At 36.8% G+C, this 17,651-nt stretch overlaps 2 protein-coding genes across 2 annotated transcripts in view; one reads left to right on the top strand and one right to left on the bottom strand.

Annotated features, from left to right (window-relative positions):
- Window positions 1–13,895, top strand: part of LOC136846042 (glutamate-gated chloride channel alpha-like) — a 52,769-nt gene extending 38,874 nt beyond the window's left edge. Inside the window, exon 8 of the mRNA XM_067116703.1 lies at window positions 13,688–13,895. Within this exon, the coding sequence (XP_066972804.1) occupies window positions 13,688–13,751 (64 nt within the window). The 3' untranslated portion in view covers window positions 13,752–13,895. The remainder of the gene's footprint in view (window positions 1–13,687) is intronic.
- LOC136846041 (uncharacterized) overlaps window positions 1–17,651 on the bottom strand; it is a 268,588-nt gene that overhangs the window by 19,368 nt on the left and 231,569 nt on the right. The window lies entirely within an intron of this gene.

Below are 17,651 nucleotides of genomic sequence, written 5' to 3'. Positions count from 1 at the left end.
AATCACTCATCTCTTTTTACTATTTACAAGTCCACATTCAAGGAAAAATAGAAATTGACGAAAGAGCAAACAGGAGATAAACGAGAAAACTGAAGGGTCCATTGGATGGCACGCAGATAAATTATTGCAATCATATGCCCTCATAACCGCAGGTACCAATTACGACGGCGTCACACCTGTACTTAGCTCATACCTGCACGCTGCAAGCATCCTCCCTCTTGCAGGATCTTTACTTGCACAGATTATTTTCTCGTGGAAGTCAGGAAGTCATATTAGAAAGCATGATGACGTTCTCTCTCTCTCTCTCTCTCTCTCTCTCTCTCTCTCTGTATATATATATATATATATCTATATATATATATATATATATATATATATATATATATATATATATATATATATATATATATATATAATCAAATTTAAACTTTTACCATTGTTAGGGAGTGATTCCAGCCGAAAATACAAGAAAACGACCCTGCTACTTCATAATTCAATGGCTGAATTGTAGATGAACGCTTGTACAGAAAAAAACACACACATGTATATATATGTGTGTGTGGGAGTGTATGTGTATACATGAATACATATACATATATATATATGAATATATATATATATATATATATATATATATATATATATATATATATATATATATATATATATATATATATATATATATATATATATATATATATATTCATAAATTTGATCTGAATAGATCTATGAACACGAATGGATCAGCACAGAGCCGCAGCTATCATAGATAGCCCAATTGTACAATCCTCCATTTGCCCAATTATACAAACCTCCATTCCACAATCAAGAGCAGAGAACGACCAAATCCACAGCATAGCTTAGGGATACGTTGTAGCAAGCACCTGATTCCCGCAGGTATCGAAAGCAATTAAAACTAACATCCGGAACTTAATTCTCGAAGGGGAAGTGAGCGGGACTTCCTGGAAATACGATATTAATTTGATAAATAATCTGGCAAAGAAAGGTTTATTCTTTTGTGGCTCAAAACTTCCTCATTCCAACGCACTTTTACACATGTCCGGGACTGACGGGAAACATCCGTAATTATTCATTCATCGTGAAAAACAGGGGCTGTTGATCATTCAGCCAGTTATCATGTTGTCGAGATATGCGATTGTAATTATTACAAGCTATCCTCAAGTTATTTTCTCTTATTCCGGCACGAACGTCCTGTATACAAATAATGATCTCATGAGATAGTTAAAACTTTTAAATAATATTTTAATACTAATACCATAAGAATTACATCCCAAGAAACAAAGCGTGGAAAAAAAAGTAAATAAGATAGACTAATCACACGGAATAATACATTCAAGCAGTTAAGGTATTGCTCATTTCCTTGCAGTAGTGTTGAATGGGTTTATGAGTGGTGATGAATTATATAGAAAAGTCATTATTATTATTATTATTATTATTATTATTATTATTATTATTATTATTAAAGAAAGTCAACATCGAATAAAAATACAAACTCAGAGCTGCTAAGAGTAACTATGAGAAACGAGTTAATGAAAGATTAGTAATGCAATGGGTAATGAGTTAATGAAAGAACAGTAATGCAATGGATCATTTAACCGAAAAGAAAAGAAGAAAAATTGGAAAACAGTAAAGCATCGAAACAGTTAGAAGTCTCATACGCCAGAAAAATCGAATCACCGTGACGATAAATAAATGTTCTGCTGAATATTATATTACGGCATCAGTCGTTCATTACAGCGCAAATCATTCATCATGTCCCGCTACGCGACGGAATAAAGAGCCTTCATTTCCGCTGTGTCGAGCCAAGGAAACTTGACAGATGTGACTTGACCGAATTCAAGCGTAAAGTGATACTGCGGTTTCTCTTGTTGTGGGGATAGACCTGTTTACGCACGCATACACACACACACACACACACACACACACACACACACACACACACACAAACGTAAAATAAGGGCGCTAATTCGCAGGTGGATGGGAATACGTTTGTTCATATAGAAAATGGTTGTAACCTTGAACTAATATGTTTTTGAATGACTTCGGTCAAGGACAGTACCTAACTGTGATCTAATGTTAGAATGTCTCTTTAAACTGCACACGAATACATAGATATATGGGTACGCGTGGTCCAGTGGTTAGGATTCTCCTTAAGATGCCCGTCTCACCAGCAAATGTCCCCATGTTCGATTCCCAACTGAACCGAAAAACTTTAGACACCTGACGTAGAATACTATGTGCATTTGTTGACATCAGGAATGAAGTTTCTGCTTGGTAGTTAGTTTTAAGTGTGGTGGCCGTATTCAGGGTGAAATGCGTAGGGCTAGCAGTCTCATCCCAAAAGATTTATTAACATCAAGAAGACAAATGCCCTCCAACGAAAAAGGCGTATAGCTGATGAAAAAAAAAGTTACAATAATGGCAAGAATAAATTCTTGCAATAACAAGAAAGCCAGTAGAATGTATACATTTACTGAGCGGTTAGCTTGAAAGCGCAAGATGAGTAAAAACAAACTCCTTATACTAGTCACGTTGCGAAATGATGTAACACCTTACGCGAGATGTCTGCGGGTAACAAAACATCTTGCATCTTTCCTTAGGAGAAAAATTTCCTAAGCATTTGAAGAGTCTCGAAAAAAAGTTACATGAGGACTTTGACATTTGAATTAAGCAAGTAATCTGGTTTTGCACACACACACACACACACGCACACACATATATATGTGTGTGTGTGTATGCGTGTGCGTGTGTGTGAGTGAGTGTATTTGTCATACACACTGGTCTTCCTCTCTTTACACGTATAAATGGGAGGTGTTAATGAAAAGAGAGAGATTACAATGGATAAAGGAGTTTGTACAACTGTTCTTTCATAACAACAAACAATGAAAAAGTATTTTGTGTTTGTGTATGCGTACGTGGGTGTGAGAGAGAGAGAGAGAGAGAGAGAGAGAGAGAGAGAGAGAGAGAGAGAGAGAGAGAGAGATGAAGGGGAGGGGCTACCGGTGCGGAGGTGGCCGCGGCAACATAAGGTCTTGTCATGCATACTGATGAACGTACTCTCTAATACAACTTTCTCACCAGTATTCATTCTCTCTTTCAACCGTTTCTCTCTCTCTCTCTCTCTCTCTCTCTCTCTCTCTCTCTCTCTCTCTCTCTCTCTCTCTCTCTCAAGCATTTTCCAGTCTTCTTCGTGCTTACCGACTATAATTCTGCATTTTTTCTGTTCTTTTCAACTTCAGACTTTCATTTGACCATCAAGCCTTTTTAGGGTCGCTTTTTTTGTTTCCATTTGACTTCATACTTTCCTTTCTATGTTTGTTTCTTTTTATTCAGTTAAAAAATAAGTAAAAATACAGATAATATATTAATAATAATAATAATAATGATAATAATAATAATAATAATAATAATAATAATAATAATAGATAACTGAATGAATAAATAAACGAATGAATAACAAATAAATGAAAAATGGAGAAAAGATCCTTTTGCGCGAAGATAAGAACTTTTTATTTAGCGGCCAAGTTCAAGATCAGCGCTGCGCCCTGTCATTCTGACCATTTGCGCCATTCTCTGTAACTTCCTGTCTGTGACACACTTCTCATCATTATCCACTGTAAATTAATTAATTGGATGAGTGTAATTACAAAAGATGGAGCTATGTATGGGTTTTTAAAGGGTATTTATTTATTATATACTAGTCCATTCACACTTACAGACATTGCTACCACTTTTGGCGTAATTTGAACGTATCATCATTGGACGAAGCCACAAAATTTATATATTCGATGGATATGAACCATCCAATCAGAAAACAACGAAACGCATAAGCAGAACAAATAAACAGATAAAAACAAAAGTTCCCAAACATGAGTTATATAATTATGAAAAAAATTGAAACATATTGAGAAAGCCACAAAAGTTACAAATTCGATGGCAATGAACCATGCATTCAGAAAACAACAAAACATATAGACAGAACAAATAAACAGATAAAAAACAGAAGTTCCCAACCATGAGTTATATAATTATGAAAAAAAATTGAAGCATATCGAGAGATACATAAGCACTGATCAACAAGGAAACGTAAAGAGAAAAGCTTGACCCAGATATTATCGATCGAATTTGGGAAACGTGAATCAATCAGTCGATCATTATATGGAAAGAAATCTGATATCCAGGACACCTTTGCAAGGGAATATGGCTGACCCCTTTGGGAAGAAGCGTCACCTCCCCGGTCCCACGACTTTCATTCGGTGGGTGTTTTTCTCCTTGATTGATTTGCTCTCTCTCTCTCTCTCTCTCTCTCTCTCTCTCTCTCTCTCTCTCTCTCTCTCTCTCTCGCTTTTTCATACTCTTCTTCCTTTTAATGTTTGAACGCGTGCCTTCTCACAAAGTTTGTTGCTTCCACATTCAAGATGACCATTGAAATGTTTCGGTAACTATTAATAGTACGGTTAATTAGTGATAGTAGTAGTAGTAAGAGCAAAATCTATTAATGATACTACTGCAACGATTAATTGGTAGTAGTAGTAGTAGTAGTAGAAGCAGTCAGTACGAAATTTAAATCTGAATCTAGTGACAAAGAAGCTGAAGTGAAATACAAGGAAGATTATGACAAATACTTTGATTTATTTTATATGGGGAAGTGCTCTTATCTCATTTAAATATCATTATCGTGTATCGAAAGTCACATCGTTTGCGGGTCAATGACACCCATGAAATTCATAAGAGAGAGAGAGAGAGAGAGAGAGAGAGAGAGAGAGAGAGAGAGAGAGAAGTAGTTAGGACACATCTGTATTCAACCAAACGCGTACAGGTTTAGGCAGCTGCTTATTAAGTAGAGTAATAAATAAAACAGTTGTTAAAATGAAAATGAGCTATATGGGAGTTTCATGTAAGATTTATTAAATTGTAATGAGTTTTAGGCATTACTGAAACCTGCATCACACTGTAGCAATCTGTAACAAGATGGAAGTGGGTCATAATAAGGCCTGGAAGCCAAGAGGGCCAGTAAGGTATCCTCTAATCAAAACAAAAAACATCTCGAATGACTTTCCCAGTGAAGATGGCTACAACAACGCCCTGAATCCTTCCCATCCTTCCGGGACCATTTCTGCATCACTGATGGCGAGAAGGTCCCGCCGCTTCGTTGATATGCTGAGCAAAGCCACTGTTGCGGTCATGTGAAGCGCATATCGATCGAACGGGGCTAAGAATGATCATCATTAAGGTGTTCATTACCACTACTGAGGGGCTGCGACGCCCCGTGTGACTCAGCGCTCTGGTTGACATACCGGACCTGATTCTCTTCACTTTAGCGTGTCTGAGTATGTCATTGCAGGGTGGAGGCATGGTGGGAACGGGCTGGAAAAGTACCCTGGCCATCTGTGGAAAAACATTTGTTTTTCTTTGCCTCCGAAGGATTTGAAAAGTACCCAGGCCATCTGCTCGGTGAAAAACATTGTTTTTCTTTGGCTCCAAAAGAATAGAAAAGTACCCATGCCATCTGTGAAAAACATTGCCTTTCTTTGGCTCCAAAACAATAGAAAAGTACCCAGACCATCTGTGAAAAACATTTTTTCTTTGTCTCCAAAATAATAGAAAAGTACCCAGGCCGTCTGTGAAAAACCTTGTTTTTCTTTGGCTCAAAAAAAAAAAAAAAAAAAAAAATGTAAAACAGTTCTAGAACCAACTCATCGTTGACTTCTTCCTCTAGCTATTGCAAACCAGTACATGGTAGACATGTCATCTTTCTTCCCTTTTAAGATTGCTGACCAGAGCACAGAAAGTGATATTCATTAACATTTTTGTTCAACTCATCTCCCTGGGGTTAAGCACAGGCAAAGTGAATTTGCCATGTATGCCGGCATCATTTACGTCATACGCTTTCACCAACACGCACTTCGAATGAAGGTGCGAAAACCTTAATAACATTCAGATTTAATTGCTCAAAAGTTATATAAGCTTTTATGTTAGTATACATATGGTTAAATTTTATAGGTCTGTCAAAAAAAGTTGCGTGTTTACAAGCAAATCGAGAACAGTCATTATTAGGGAATCTGCGGCTGTGCACAACAGCTTGGATAGAAATGATGCAGTCAGTTATGCTGTAATAGTCACTGGTCGCTAGAAAAGACACGTAACGCTACATGACTTGGAGTAGTATTTCAGCAAATCGTTAAAACAACAGTATCATCATTCGCTAAAATAATAATATTAGCAATTAGTTTGATATCGTTCGTGGAAGTCGCCGAGAACTCTTTAATGCCCCTTAAATATCCTGACAGTCTAAAAAGGAATCTATAACGTTTCCTGCCCATAACTTTGACAGTGATTCCACCGGTTAGATGTAACCTTTGGGGCTTGAAAGCTACAAGGTACGACCTGGTCTATTTCATCCTTTAGCTTTCATTGAAAGTAAAAATATCTGGTCTCCTCATCTCTGGAATTTCCTGTTTTATATAGGTTCCATCTGCCGTGAGAGTTTATGCGCTTAAGCCGGTCCCAAGCCCCGGTGACAGAAGTAGGTACAACCCGAGGTAACAGGTTATACCAATTTCTACGTATACTACAAGTGCCTCGTTAAGGAAAAAAAATCGTTACTGAAAGTAGCATCGCACCTTAGCGGTCTACAAGGATCAGTTGGCCTTAATACGCCCCAAAAGCAGACCGTGTAAGTACCCAGATGTCAATTTTGCCCCACCCGACCAGGGCACAGCTGAGGACCTTCCCGATAATTGTGGCCATTGATACTCCAGCACATCAACTTTCCAGGTCACATAGGGTCAAGGGAAGTGGATAAAAGACTCCAGGGAATGCCCAGGATTGGTTAGAGTGCCCGGTTACCGACGAAGGGAAAGCCACGCTAAGCCGGCTGATAGAGAGAGAGAGAGAGAGAGAGAGAGAGAGAGAGAGAGAGAGAGAGAGATCTTTAATGCATGCTTCAACGGGAACTGAGAGAAAACAATAATGAAGACTGAGGAAGGTATAAATGCTGAATACATAATAAATACAATGTGTAGAGAAATTATGAAGTGGATGTGCTACAAGGAAAATTATCCAGTCATAATTGGAAATAACAGAGGATGAAGACAGCAGAGGAAATTAAATGAATTGGAAACCAAGACAACGGAAATACAATTGAGGACAAGAAAAGAGAAAAACAACGGGGAGAGAGAGAGAGAGAGAGAGAGAGAGAGAGAGAGAGAGAGAGAGAGAGGGGCTGTACTGTACATTCTAATGATAAATAATAAGGTCTAAATTACGAAGGAAGGTTGGCAGTGTCTTGTCGGCAACTTGAATAAATCACCTCAAAGACACAAGCGATGAAAATTGATGTAAGACAAATTATTCCCGGGCCAGCTTATTATGAGGAGTACAATGGACGGCCGTTAAGACTAACATTTGTCAAACAAACATACGAAGATTACAGAGAGAGAGAGAGAGAGAGAGAGAGAGAGAGAGAGAGAGAGAGAGAGAGAGAGAGAGAGAGAGAGAGAGTTGGGTTGGAAAGGGTACGATGCATGACAAATTTCATTACAAGACGCAATAGTTGGATGCTTTACAGAGAGAGAGAGAGAGAGAGAGAGAGAGAGAGAGAGAGAGAGAGAGAGAGAGAGAGAGAGAGAGAGAGATGAATACAGTGACTGATAGAGGAAGAATAATAAAGTAGGGAAGTAGAGATTAGCAAAACGCGTTTGTAAGAGAGAGAGAGAGAGAGAGAGAGAGAGAGAGAGAGAGAGAGAGAGAGAGATTGATTATTGATTGATTAATTGAGAGTTATCTGGCGTCACAACTACCAGGGTCACTGACGCCGATGAGAGAGAGAGAGAGAGAGAGAGAGAGAGAAGTGAATGAAGTGAAAGATAGAGGACGAGTAGTAAGTGAAGGAGTAAAAGGTTAATCAACCTTGCATGAGAGAGAGAGAGAGAGAGAGAGAGAGAGAGAGAGAGAGAGAGAGAGAGAGAAAGTGAAAGAGATAGAAAGGAAAGATAGAGGACGAGCAATAAAGTGAGAGTAACAGATTAATAAAACGTGTGTGTGTGTGTGTGTGTGTGAGAGAGAGAGAGAGAGAGAGAGAGAGAGAGAGAGAGAGAGAGAGAGAGAGAGAGGTGAATAAAGTGAAAGATAGAGGACGAGCAATAAAGTGAGAGTAACAGATTAATAAAACGTGTGTGTGAGAGAGAGAGAGAGAGAGAGAGAGAGAGAGAGAGAGAGAGAGAGAGAGAGAGAGAGAGAGAGAGGGCATCCGTAACAGTGCCGGGTTCCAGCTTTAACAAAGTTGGCCGCGAATGAATGAGAGAAGTTTATCTCTTATCTCCAGGGCAGGTGTTCGACGTCTGTACCCGTCGGCCTCGTCAGGCGGGATTTTTATTCGTTCTTTTTTAATGCGATGTGTAAGAGTGCGCGTGCGCGTACCAAACCTGACAGAACTGATTGTGCTTGCTGTTGTACTCTTGCGGGCCCTCGGTATCTATCTATCTACTTGTCTATTATTTATCTATATGTGTGTGTGTGTGTATATATATATGTTTATGTGTATATATTTATATACACAATATATATTATATATATATTTATATATCTATTTATATATATATATATATATATATATATATATATATATATATATATATATATATATATATATATATATATATATATATATATATATATATATTGGCTTGCTCTATTGCACCACATGGAAGCTTTAGACTTCAGACACTGAATAATATTTAGTCTTAGATTTCATATGGGATGAAAAAATGCAATCTGAACTAAGAGCAGAGTTGTCAGAAAATATCAACCCACAATAATAGTAATTTTTCATGACTTAGTGAGTTGGAAAATTATTTTGCCACCTGATTCAACGAGTACCGTCCTTAATTTAATTTATCAGATATTTCGGTTGTGGAGAATTTCTCCGAAATAAGGAGAGGAGAAAGATAGAGAGAGAGAGGATGCCGGTCAAATGGCGACAGGCTGTTGCGAAAGCTTTTTATCTGTTACTCTCTGTTTTGGCCATTTTTGGAAAGGGAGAGCTGGCGCCCGAATGAGGCATCCAGAGAGAATCTTGTAATTGGTTTCCAAGTTTCAATGATAGTTTCAGTGTTCACTGTTCATTTTATTTAGTATTTAAAAATTTTTCATTTTTTATTATTGAAAACATTCATTCCTAGGAGCAGAATGCTTATAATACTGTGAACTGTGAAAACCAGAGCGAAGATATTAAAAATGTAGTCAGGTTGAGATGAATTAACAAGCAGACAAATATAATCAGCTTCATAAAGAGTAACAGAAAGCAGGAAAACCATTGTTATGGAGTATGGCGCTTTAAAGTAATGTTGCAGCCTTCTACTAAGGCAGTAGCTGTTAATTCACCTCTACTGACGAGGAAGATTATAGAACGTCTGGAAGAGTGTAATGAGCTGTATCAACTAAGTGAACAAATGAATAAATTGCCTTTTGAATTTCTGACAAATCAGGTTGTTTTTTTTTTTAAAGCAAAGCATAACATAAGACAATAAAATCAAATAAGCGTTTTCGATAAAAATCGAGACAAAATGGTAGAATTCAAAGGTATTTCACCATCTTCTAATGACTAACGAAATTAACAATTTTAATATTACATCTCTCTCTCTCTCTCTCTCTCTCTCTCTCTCTCTCTCTCTCTCTCTCTCTCTCTCTCTCTCTCTCTCTCCAAATATTACCGTTATTGTCTTTTCTACAGAAATGGCACTTGCCTACTCGACTTCACATTATTCGTGCTTTGAAATTAAACAATTAATTTTCTTGTCAGCAGTTATTCGTGCTCTGAAATTAAACAATTAATTTTAATTATCTTTAGGAATCCTGTAGGATGTGCTCAAGAAAAATAAGGCAAGAGACAAGTCTAGTGGTAAATGTATGACTGGTGTATGATAAATATTTGATATTAACCGAAGACACGTCGTGACCTTTTCTAAATGAATATGTTCATTTAGTGGGGTTTTAGATTAGGTTGCTCTCATGTAAGCGTGGGCTCCTGTACTGACTAGCAGCCTGTAAAACATTTTTTTCCCATGTCAGTAAACTACAGGCATTTTGTATTTATCATATCAAAGAACATAACTGATTAAAATCCATAAGACAGTCAAGGGTAAATGATCACTTACAGGATGAATACAGACACCTGAAATAAGCTTGGAACAGAATGTGAGAGAGAAGGGAAGGGTGAGGCAAAGATGAGGAGAAAGAGGGGCAGCAAGACTCCGGGAGGGAACACGAGGAGGAACTTCCTAAGGAGAGGAGCAAGGGACTTCGAAGGGAGAGTATATACGAGAGCCATTAGCCCGGGAGCGCACTTTCGTACGCGGAATGCGAGTGTTTGTAGGTCAGACGAGAGAGAGAGAGAGAGAGAGAGAGAGAGAGAGAAGAGAGTAGCTCCTCGCCTCGGTTGTTGTGAGTGAGAACGGCTGCTGCCTCCTCCTCCTCCTCCTCACTCCTCACTCCTCGTCTCCTTCCTTACTCCTCAGAACCAGGCCCTATCTTCCTCAGTTCAAATCCTTAATGTTTTCGGGGTAATTGGAGCCATGCGAGAGCGACCGAGTTGAGATGCGAGGACGTGATTTTTCACATTCAGTACACAGCAATTGTTACGTAAGTTGATAAATAGCATTACCAGGGAATATCAAAGAAACTCATTTATCACTCAATTACGAATGAAAGTGTAGTGGATAAATCTGGATTTCATCTAAAACTGTTTTATTTGTTTTCATTTCCTACATGTCACTGTCAGGGCAATTTGCATGGGAATTCTAAACACAGGATTATATTCGCACCCATCTTGGAGAAAGTTAACAGACACAACCAGTTATTGAACGATAAAATGATTAAACTTTTTATTTTTTTATAAATATCAGTATTCCCCGAAGTTTATTTTGAAAGTGATTTTTTTAAAAATGAGTCGTAATTTCTGTGTAAACTTCATTGTTTCCACAGGGTGACCTTCGGGAAAAACATTATCTTTCCCATGAAAAAAATCTTTGTTTATCATACATGACCTGTAAACGTAGAATCATTTTACAAGTTAAGCGAGTGAAATTGACGTGTTTACTATGAATTAATTCGCCTGTGTTGGTGCACAAACTGACGTGACTGGTAAGGATGGGCTTTAGAAAAAAAATCAAAAGTCTGAGCGTTGAAGAGGGAATGAAAACAAGAGGAGAAATACTGAAAATTTAAAACGAATCGTTAAACCTGATATTAGACACTTCATACGAGCCAAATCACGTAGAATGTATTCATTACATTATTATTATTAGCGTCATCCCGTATGGAAATTAGTTTCGTAACATGATAATGAGATTTCGAAGAGATAAGTTTAGTGAAATCTGCTGTGCTCTGAGACTGATCTCAAGGAGGTGAAATGAAGGCTTTAAAAGGAAGTCTGTAAAAATGGAGAGAGAGAAAAAATCATAAATGTTGAATGCAGTATTCTTCGAATTGCAGTAAATCCTTTGATCAGGTATCACTCACCCCAAAATCTTTGATACTTGACTGATTAATGGTGCCATGAACTGGCGAAGCAGCTAGTGTGGTTATCTACATCGTGTGGATACTTAGGGAAATGTTATTTACAGTTTCATTTCATCTATAGAACAATGATTCCGTAGAGCATTTCGAACCATGTTTCTCTGCCTATTAAGACCAGAGGTACATTCAGTAGGATTTAAAGTTGTACAATAATCCGACCTCGTATCTCTTTATAAGAGTACAGTGAATTTTCTTCCATTTTCTGAAGACAGACATCCAAAAACCTAAATATGGAAATTAAATTTTCTTTAATTACTTTTAGGCCTTTAAATAAAAAAGGAACACTACTAATAGTGAAAACTCTTAATTACTCTTGAAATTTTCATCAGGAGACTGATGATTCATTGCACTAAAAGATACATAATCATATATTTTGACGGAAAAAAAAGCTTAGGGTATTAATTTCTCAAAATATCTTGAAAGTCAAGAACATAGATACAGAGGCCCATATGCTCCTTCTCAACAGTTCATCTTTTACCAAAAATACTGAAACGAGACAACAAAAGGTATTTAATCAGTTGCTTCTGAACTCAACCTTAGTTTAAGTCGACTTTTTTCTTCTTCCAGTGTACAAAATGGTTAGAGCGGTGACGCCAGAGCGAGATATTCTTCAAATACTTTTCTTTCTTGTACGGCAAAAACCAAGAATAAAAACCCTCTTTGGGCAGAAGATTAGATTCGAAATCGGCGCCAGTGGCGACAGAGGAGAGAGAGAGAGAGAGAGAGAGATTCGTTTATTGCAGAACACCTCTTCGGCTAGTTCTTTAGCAAGCCTTTTAAAGGCGACCATTCATTTAGCCGTCCAGACAAGCAAGTTGGTCTTATTCCAGTAAGGGCCAACAGCGATGTGCCCGTGTCAGTGTGTGTGTGTGCGTGCGTGTGTACGTTTCTCCAAAATGCCTTCATCTTCCTGAAGCCGCTGACCAGTTCAGAATCTCTTCCAGGTTGATTTCACATACCGCAGTATTTTGCCTTTTCTGATGTCGAGGGAGAATCTGGTCTCGGGTAAAAGCTTTCGAAGGCGATGGAATCTTTGTATCTCGACCTCTTTACCTCGAGTCATGAGGCGAGGTTTATGTTATGAGGCTGTTTTCATGAGGAGACCCTTAATTTTCATGTTTCCCAGAGTCACGTTGTATATGCGGTATCTTTACTGTGTTAAGACCAGTATGAGTTTTTCAGTCATCAAGTACTCGCATAATTCTTCTAGAAAAAAAAATACACCAGATGTTTGTGTAATTCCTAACTCTTAGGTAAACTTTAACAAACAGAAAGAGATTAGAAATATGAAGTACGTTTTTCCTTTATTATTTGCAAGGTACTTATGAAGAAAACATAGAAAGTACAGAAAAAATGCTATAAATTCCATCTGCATCATTGGCCCAAATCTTCTTCCTTCCGCACGTAAGCAATTACCTTTGTGCGTGCATGCATGCTTGTTTATGTGTGTGTGAGAGAGAGAGAGAGAGAGAGAGAGAGAGAGAGAGAGAGAGAGAGAGAGAAGAAAATTCTTCCTATAAATCACAGCACCGAGAAAATAAGAAAAAAGATGTCAAGTATGCCATAGTTGACAAGCATGCTTGACTTTATCTGTAAAGAATGGTGTTTGGTATCTGAGTTATCTTAACGTACTCACTGGAGAATCTTCGTTGTTTTCTTTCATTCATTATGTATATAGGTCAATGTTATCTAGTCCAGGCCCGATGGGGAACAGAGGATGAACTAGGACGAGAAATTATTATAATTTATTATTTGTTTCAGGCGCTAAATTTTCCTTTTAAAATGTAATCCAGCATTTTAAAAACGCCAGCTTTTAATGTGTATTACTAATTTTACTTGTATGGCCAGATACGCCCCTGATTAATTAATTAATTGAGAAACTGGTATTTGTAAACAGGCGTCGCAACCGCTATGGTCACGGACGTCGGAGGTTTAATAATGTCGGCTTAGAGAAGTCTTAATCAAAAATGTTCATAAAACATTTACGCGTCCCTGCATACTTTGTAAATATTTTCACAGCATACATCGATAAAATTATGTAAATAGGTTCATGAAAATTGATGAAAACTTGATTTTTTTTTTTTTTTAGAAATCCCAATTTCTCAACCAAATGGAAAACTCCCCCATCTGTCCTATACACACAGATTATCTAGAACCGTGGAGAGAGGATAATTACCCTCTTCATCAAGGCAATAAGATATGAAATGAATTTGGAAGTTTTTTCGATTTTCCTTCTGTTTCTAGATATTTTTTCAGCGATTCTCTTTCCTCTCCCCTGCCCCCATCTCTCTCTCTCTCTCTCTCTCTCTCTCTCTCTCTCTCTCTCTCTCTTCTCTAGTTGAGTCAAAAGTGAGACTTCCCACCCACTCTATCTATCGCCCACTTCACACCGCCAATATCTCTCTCTCTCTCTCTCATTATCCATTGTTTGTACCTACTACTAACACTGCGCAAAGTAGCTCTTGTTTTTAGAGTTTATAAAGGAATTTTCCCGACGTGCAGTAACATACCATTCCAACGTTTTGCCTCGTCACTTCCAGTATATATATATATATATATATATATATATATATATATATATATATATATATATATATATATATATATATATATATATATATATATATATATATATATATATATATATATATATATATATATATATATATATATATATATATATATTATATTTTTTAATATTGAGCAATTAGATTCAGATTTCTGGAAAGAATCCCGTACAATCTCTGAACGCCTTTCAGTTATCGACAGGGTTATTGCAAAACTGAAGCAAATATTATTGAGCGACGATACCGAAGGAATCTGAAGCATATGTCATATTGACTTAAAAGGGAAAGATTCCGTTTCTGAGTTGTTTGAACCAGCGAGCTTGAATGATCGTTTTTCAATTCAGCAAAGCTTATTTAACATAACAGCTTAAACTGAGTGCTTTACAGTAAGAAGTTTAGCCATTGAAAACAATACTTTTCTTTATACAAAATGAACCTAGCATTATGTTATACAAATGATTCTCAGTCATAAAGCTCATCACAGAAATCAGCATCAACAAAATGCTAGATGAGCAATATGAAACCAACTTCCTGGAAAAGAAAAAAAACGTAAATAAGAAAATTACCTACACGGGTTTTAAATGAAAGTTTAGACATACCTTTTGTCAGGCTTGAGTGATGTGCGCCAAGGAACGAGAGTGAGAACAGGGATATTTCTATGCATAAAAAAAAAGAGCAACAAGAAGGAGAGAAAGAGAGAACGATGTGTTCTCTAGCAAGCCAACTCTCTCGTTCACTCTCACATATTTAAGGAGGCTGCCAAATCGTCCCCGGGCTAAAAGCATTTTCGTTTTTACTTGCTAGTACTGTCTCGTCCGGAGGTGGTCTCACTTTTGTTGCGGAGTGGATTCGTCGTCGCTCCCTATTTGTTTTTAGTCTTTATTTGTTTATTATTCATCTCTTCCTTACGAGGGCATCTCTCTCTCTCTCTCTCTCTCTCTCTCTCTCTCTCTCTTCTCTCTCTCTTGTTTTGTGAGCACTTCCAAATAATGGTACCAACATCATTGACCATTCTCTTATGATGCCAGTTAACCATAATATATCAGACAGATCGCGAGCACTTTAGGTATAAAACTATTGACTAGTTTTACATATTTAATAGTATCAACAAAAGTTTTTTTCTATTCAAATTCCAAATTTTATTTGCAGGTGTTAATGCCACAAAATTATCCAAGGCTGCCGTAAGTATTTACCAATAAATCGAACAGGATTTAATTTACAAAAACCAGGGTAGAACACACTAGTAGTTAGAAATAAGAATTCCTGGAAAGAATCTGTTAAACTATCACTACCTATACTATTTAATCTAGGAATTTTTTTTCTACACGAAATGAATACAGGTTCAGCTTCAGCAAAAATGTATCCCTTTAGCATTACCAGTGACCAGACAGTGTCCTCAGGAAAACTGGAAAGAACTCTATTCCCCTCCTTGCCCCACAGAAAACTGGGAAAACTACGACCCTTTCCCAAGGAAAACAGTGCAAAAATCCGGGTCTCCCACCCATCACAGAAATTAGGAAAACTATTTCCCTTCTCAAAAAAAAAAAAAAAAAAAAGCTTTCCAACAGAAAGCCAGGACAAACTACAAACCCAAATGGAAAAGTGTGGAAAGTTGCCCTCCCACAGGAAGCGCATTTTATTCTTAACCTCAACAATTCTCAGAAATAAGCTTTAGCTTTTCATTAGTTTCTGTATAATTCTAGGTATTGTCAAAGCACGTTTAGATGACAATTCGCGTGGGTTTCCCCGGATGCCTGGCGAGCGTAGGATGTTGACAAAGAAGGTTCTTCAGGGTTAGATGTGAAAAAAAAAAAATTAAGCATTCAAAAGAAAATGATTACTTCTGACGTTTATGTCGAATCTGCCACGCGATATATCGTATGAAATTTCCTTTTTATATACACGGGGACATACTCCTTCATTCCAAATGTTGTGTTTTTGCATGAATATATATATATATATATATATATATATATATATATATATATATATATATATATATATATATATATATATATATATATATATATATATATATATATATATGTATGTGTGTGTGTGTGTGTTTTGTTTTGTGTATTTATATACGCAAAACCATATACTATAACCATTTGAAGGTTAAACAAAACAGATTTCTAAGAAAGAGCTTCCTAACTTAGATAACCTTTTGCAAAACATAATAAATGCATAGGTTGAAACAGCTATAACACCAGCGACACTCATAAATTTTAAAATAAACCAAAGTAACCCTGACAGTCCAAATTGAGACCTAGATCAGGGCGTACGAAGAAAAACGAAGACACGGAAAATTCGGAAATATCAGGTACTGATCTAAAATTGTACCCAAACTATTGACGTACGAATTTCAGCTCTCTCTATTTTCTTGTCACAATTCATAAGACTGGAGTAACTAGATGGGAGTTCTCGATTTCTTCGAGTCAATTTACTCGAAGAGAAATTTGTAAGTAAACACCGAAGCTTTCAGTGTGTGTGTTGGTGAGGCACCAAATTGCAGGAGTCTAGATAATGGAAAGAAAATAAAGTAGGAAAACGACGAATTTAGATTCAAACAAAAGAAAAACTGGGAAAATGGAGAGAAAGTGATTGACGGTGACGGAGCCGGAGGATAAATTCCAAAAGATCTGGAGGAAGAGCGAGAAATTACTGCAATTACGCACGTAGCAATAAGGCTCTCGTTGACACCACACAGAAACTATTGTGTGTGCGCGCGCGTGTATATATATATATATATATATATATATATATATATATATATATATATATATATATATATATATACATATATATATATATATATATACAAGTTATATATATACATATGTGCACATATACGTATATATTTAAAAAGATATGTATACATACACAAACATATACCGTATATATACATATATATATATATATATATATATATATATATATATAATATAAATTATATATATTATATATAAATATATATTTATATATATTATATAAAATGTATATATATACATTTATATTATATATATATATAATTTATATATATATATATTTATATACATACATACATACATACAGTATACAGACGTATATATAATTCGAGAAGCAAAGAAGGCATTGTGGTTACTAGTTACATATATATATATAAACAAAGAGAGAGAGAGAGAGAGAGAGAGAGAGAGAGAGAGAGAGAGAGAGAGAGAGAGAGAGAGTAGAAAAGTGAAAGATAAATGGAAACGGACTAGGCTATAATTCTGAGTAGCATGCGCGGTTACCGCCATGCCTGCCGAGGTGAGAGTACATAGTCGTCGCAAGGGTCCGATGACCCCGGTCACATGGGTAAGAGCGAACCTGGTTACCGTGGGCATAGGGCATGCGTTCGCACGAATTTCTTTGGCTCCGGCCGAAATGTCTTGCCATTTCATCTTATGAACGAGTGAGGCTCACGGAATTGAGGTAAGGAGTCCAGTGCAGCAATAACGAAATGCT

Source organism: Macrobrachium rosenbergii, chromosome 14 (assembly GCF_040412425.1).
Source record: "Macrobrachium rosenbergii isolate ZJJX-2024 chromosome 14, ASM4041242v1, whole genome shotgun sequence".
NCBI classification, from domain to species: Eukaryota; Metazoa; Arthropoda; class Malacostraca; order Decapoda; family Palaemonidae; genus Macrobrachium; species Macrobrachium rosenbergii.
This window is presented reverse-complemented; position numbering and strand designations above follow the sequence as displayed.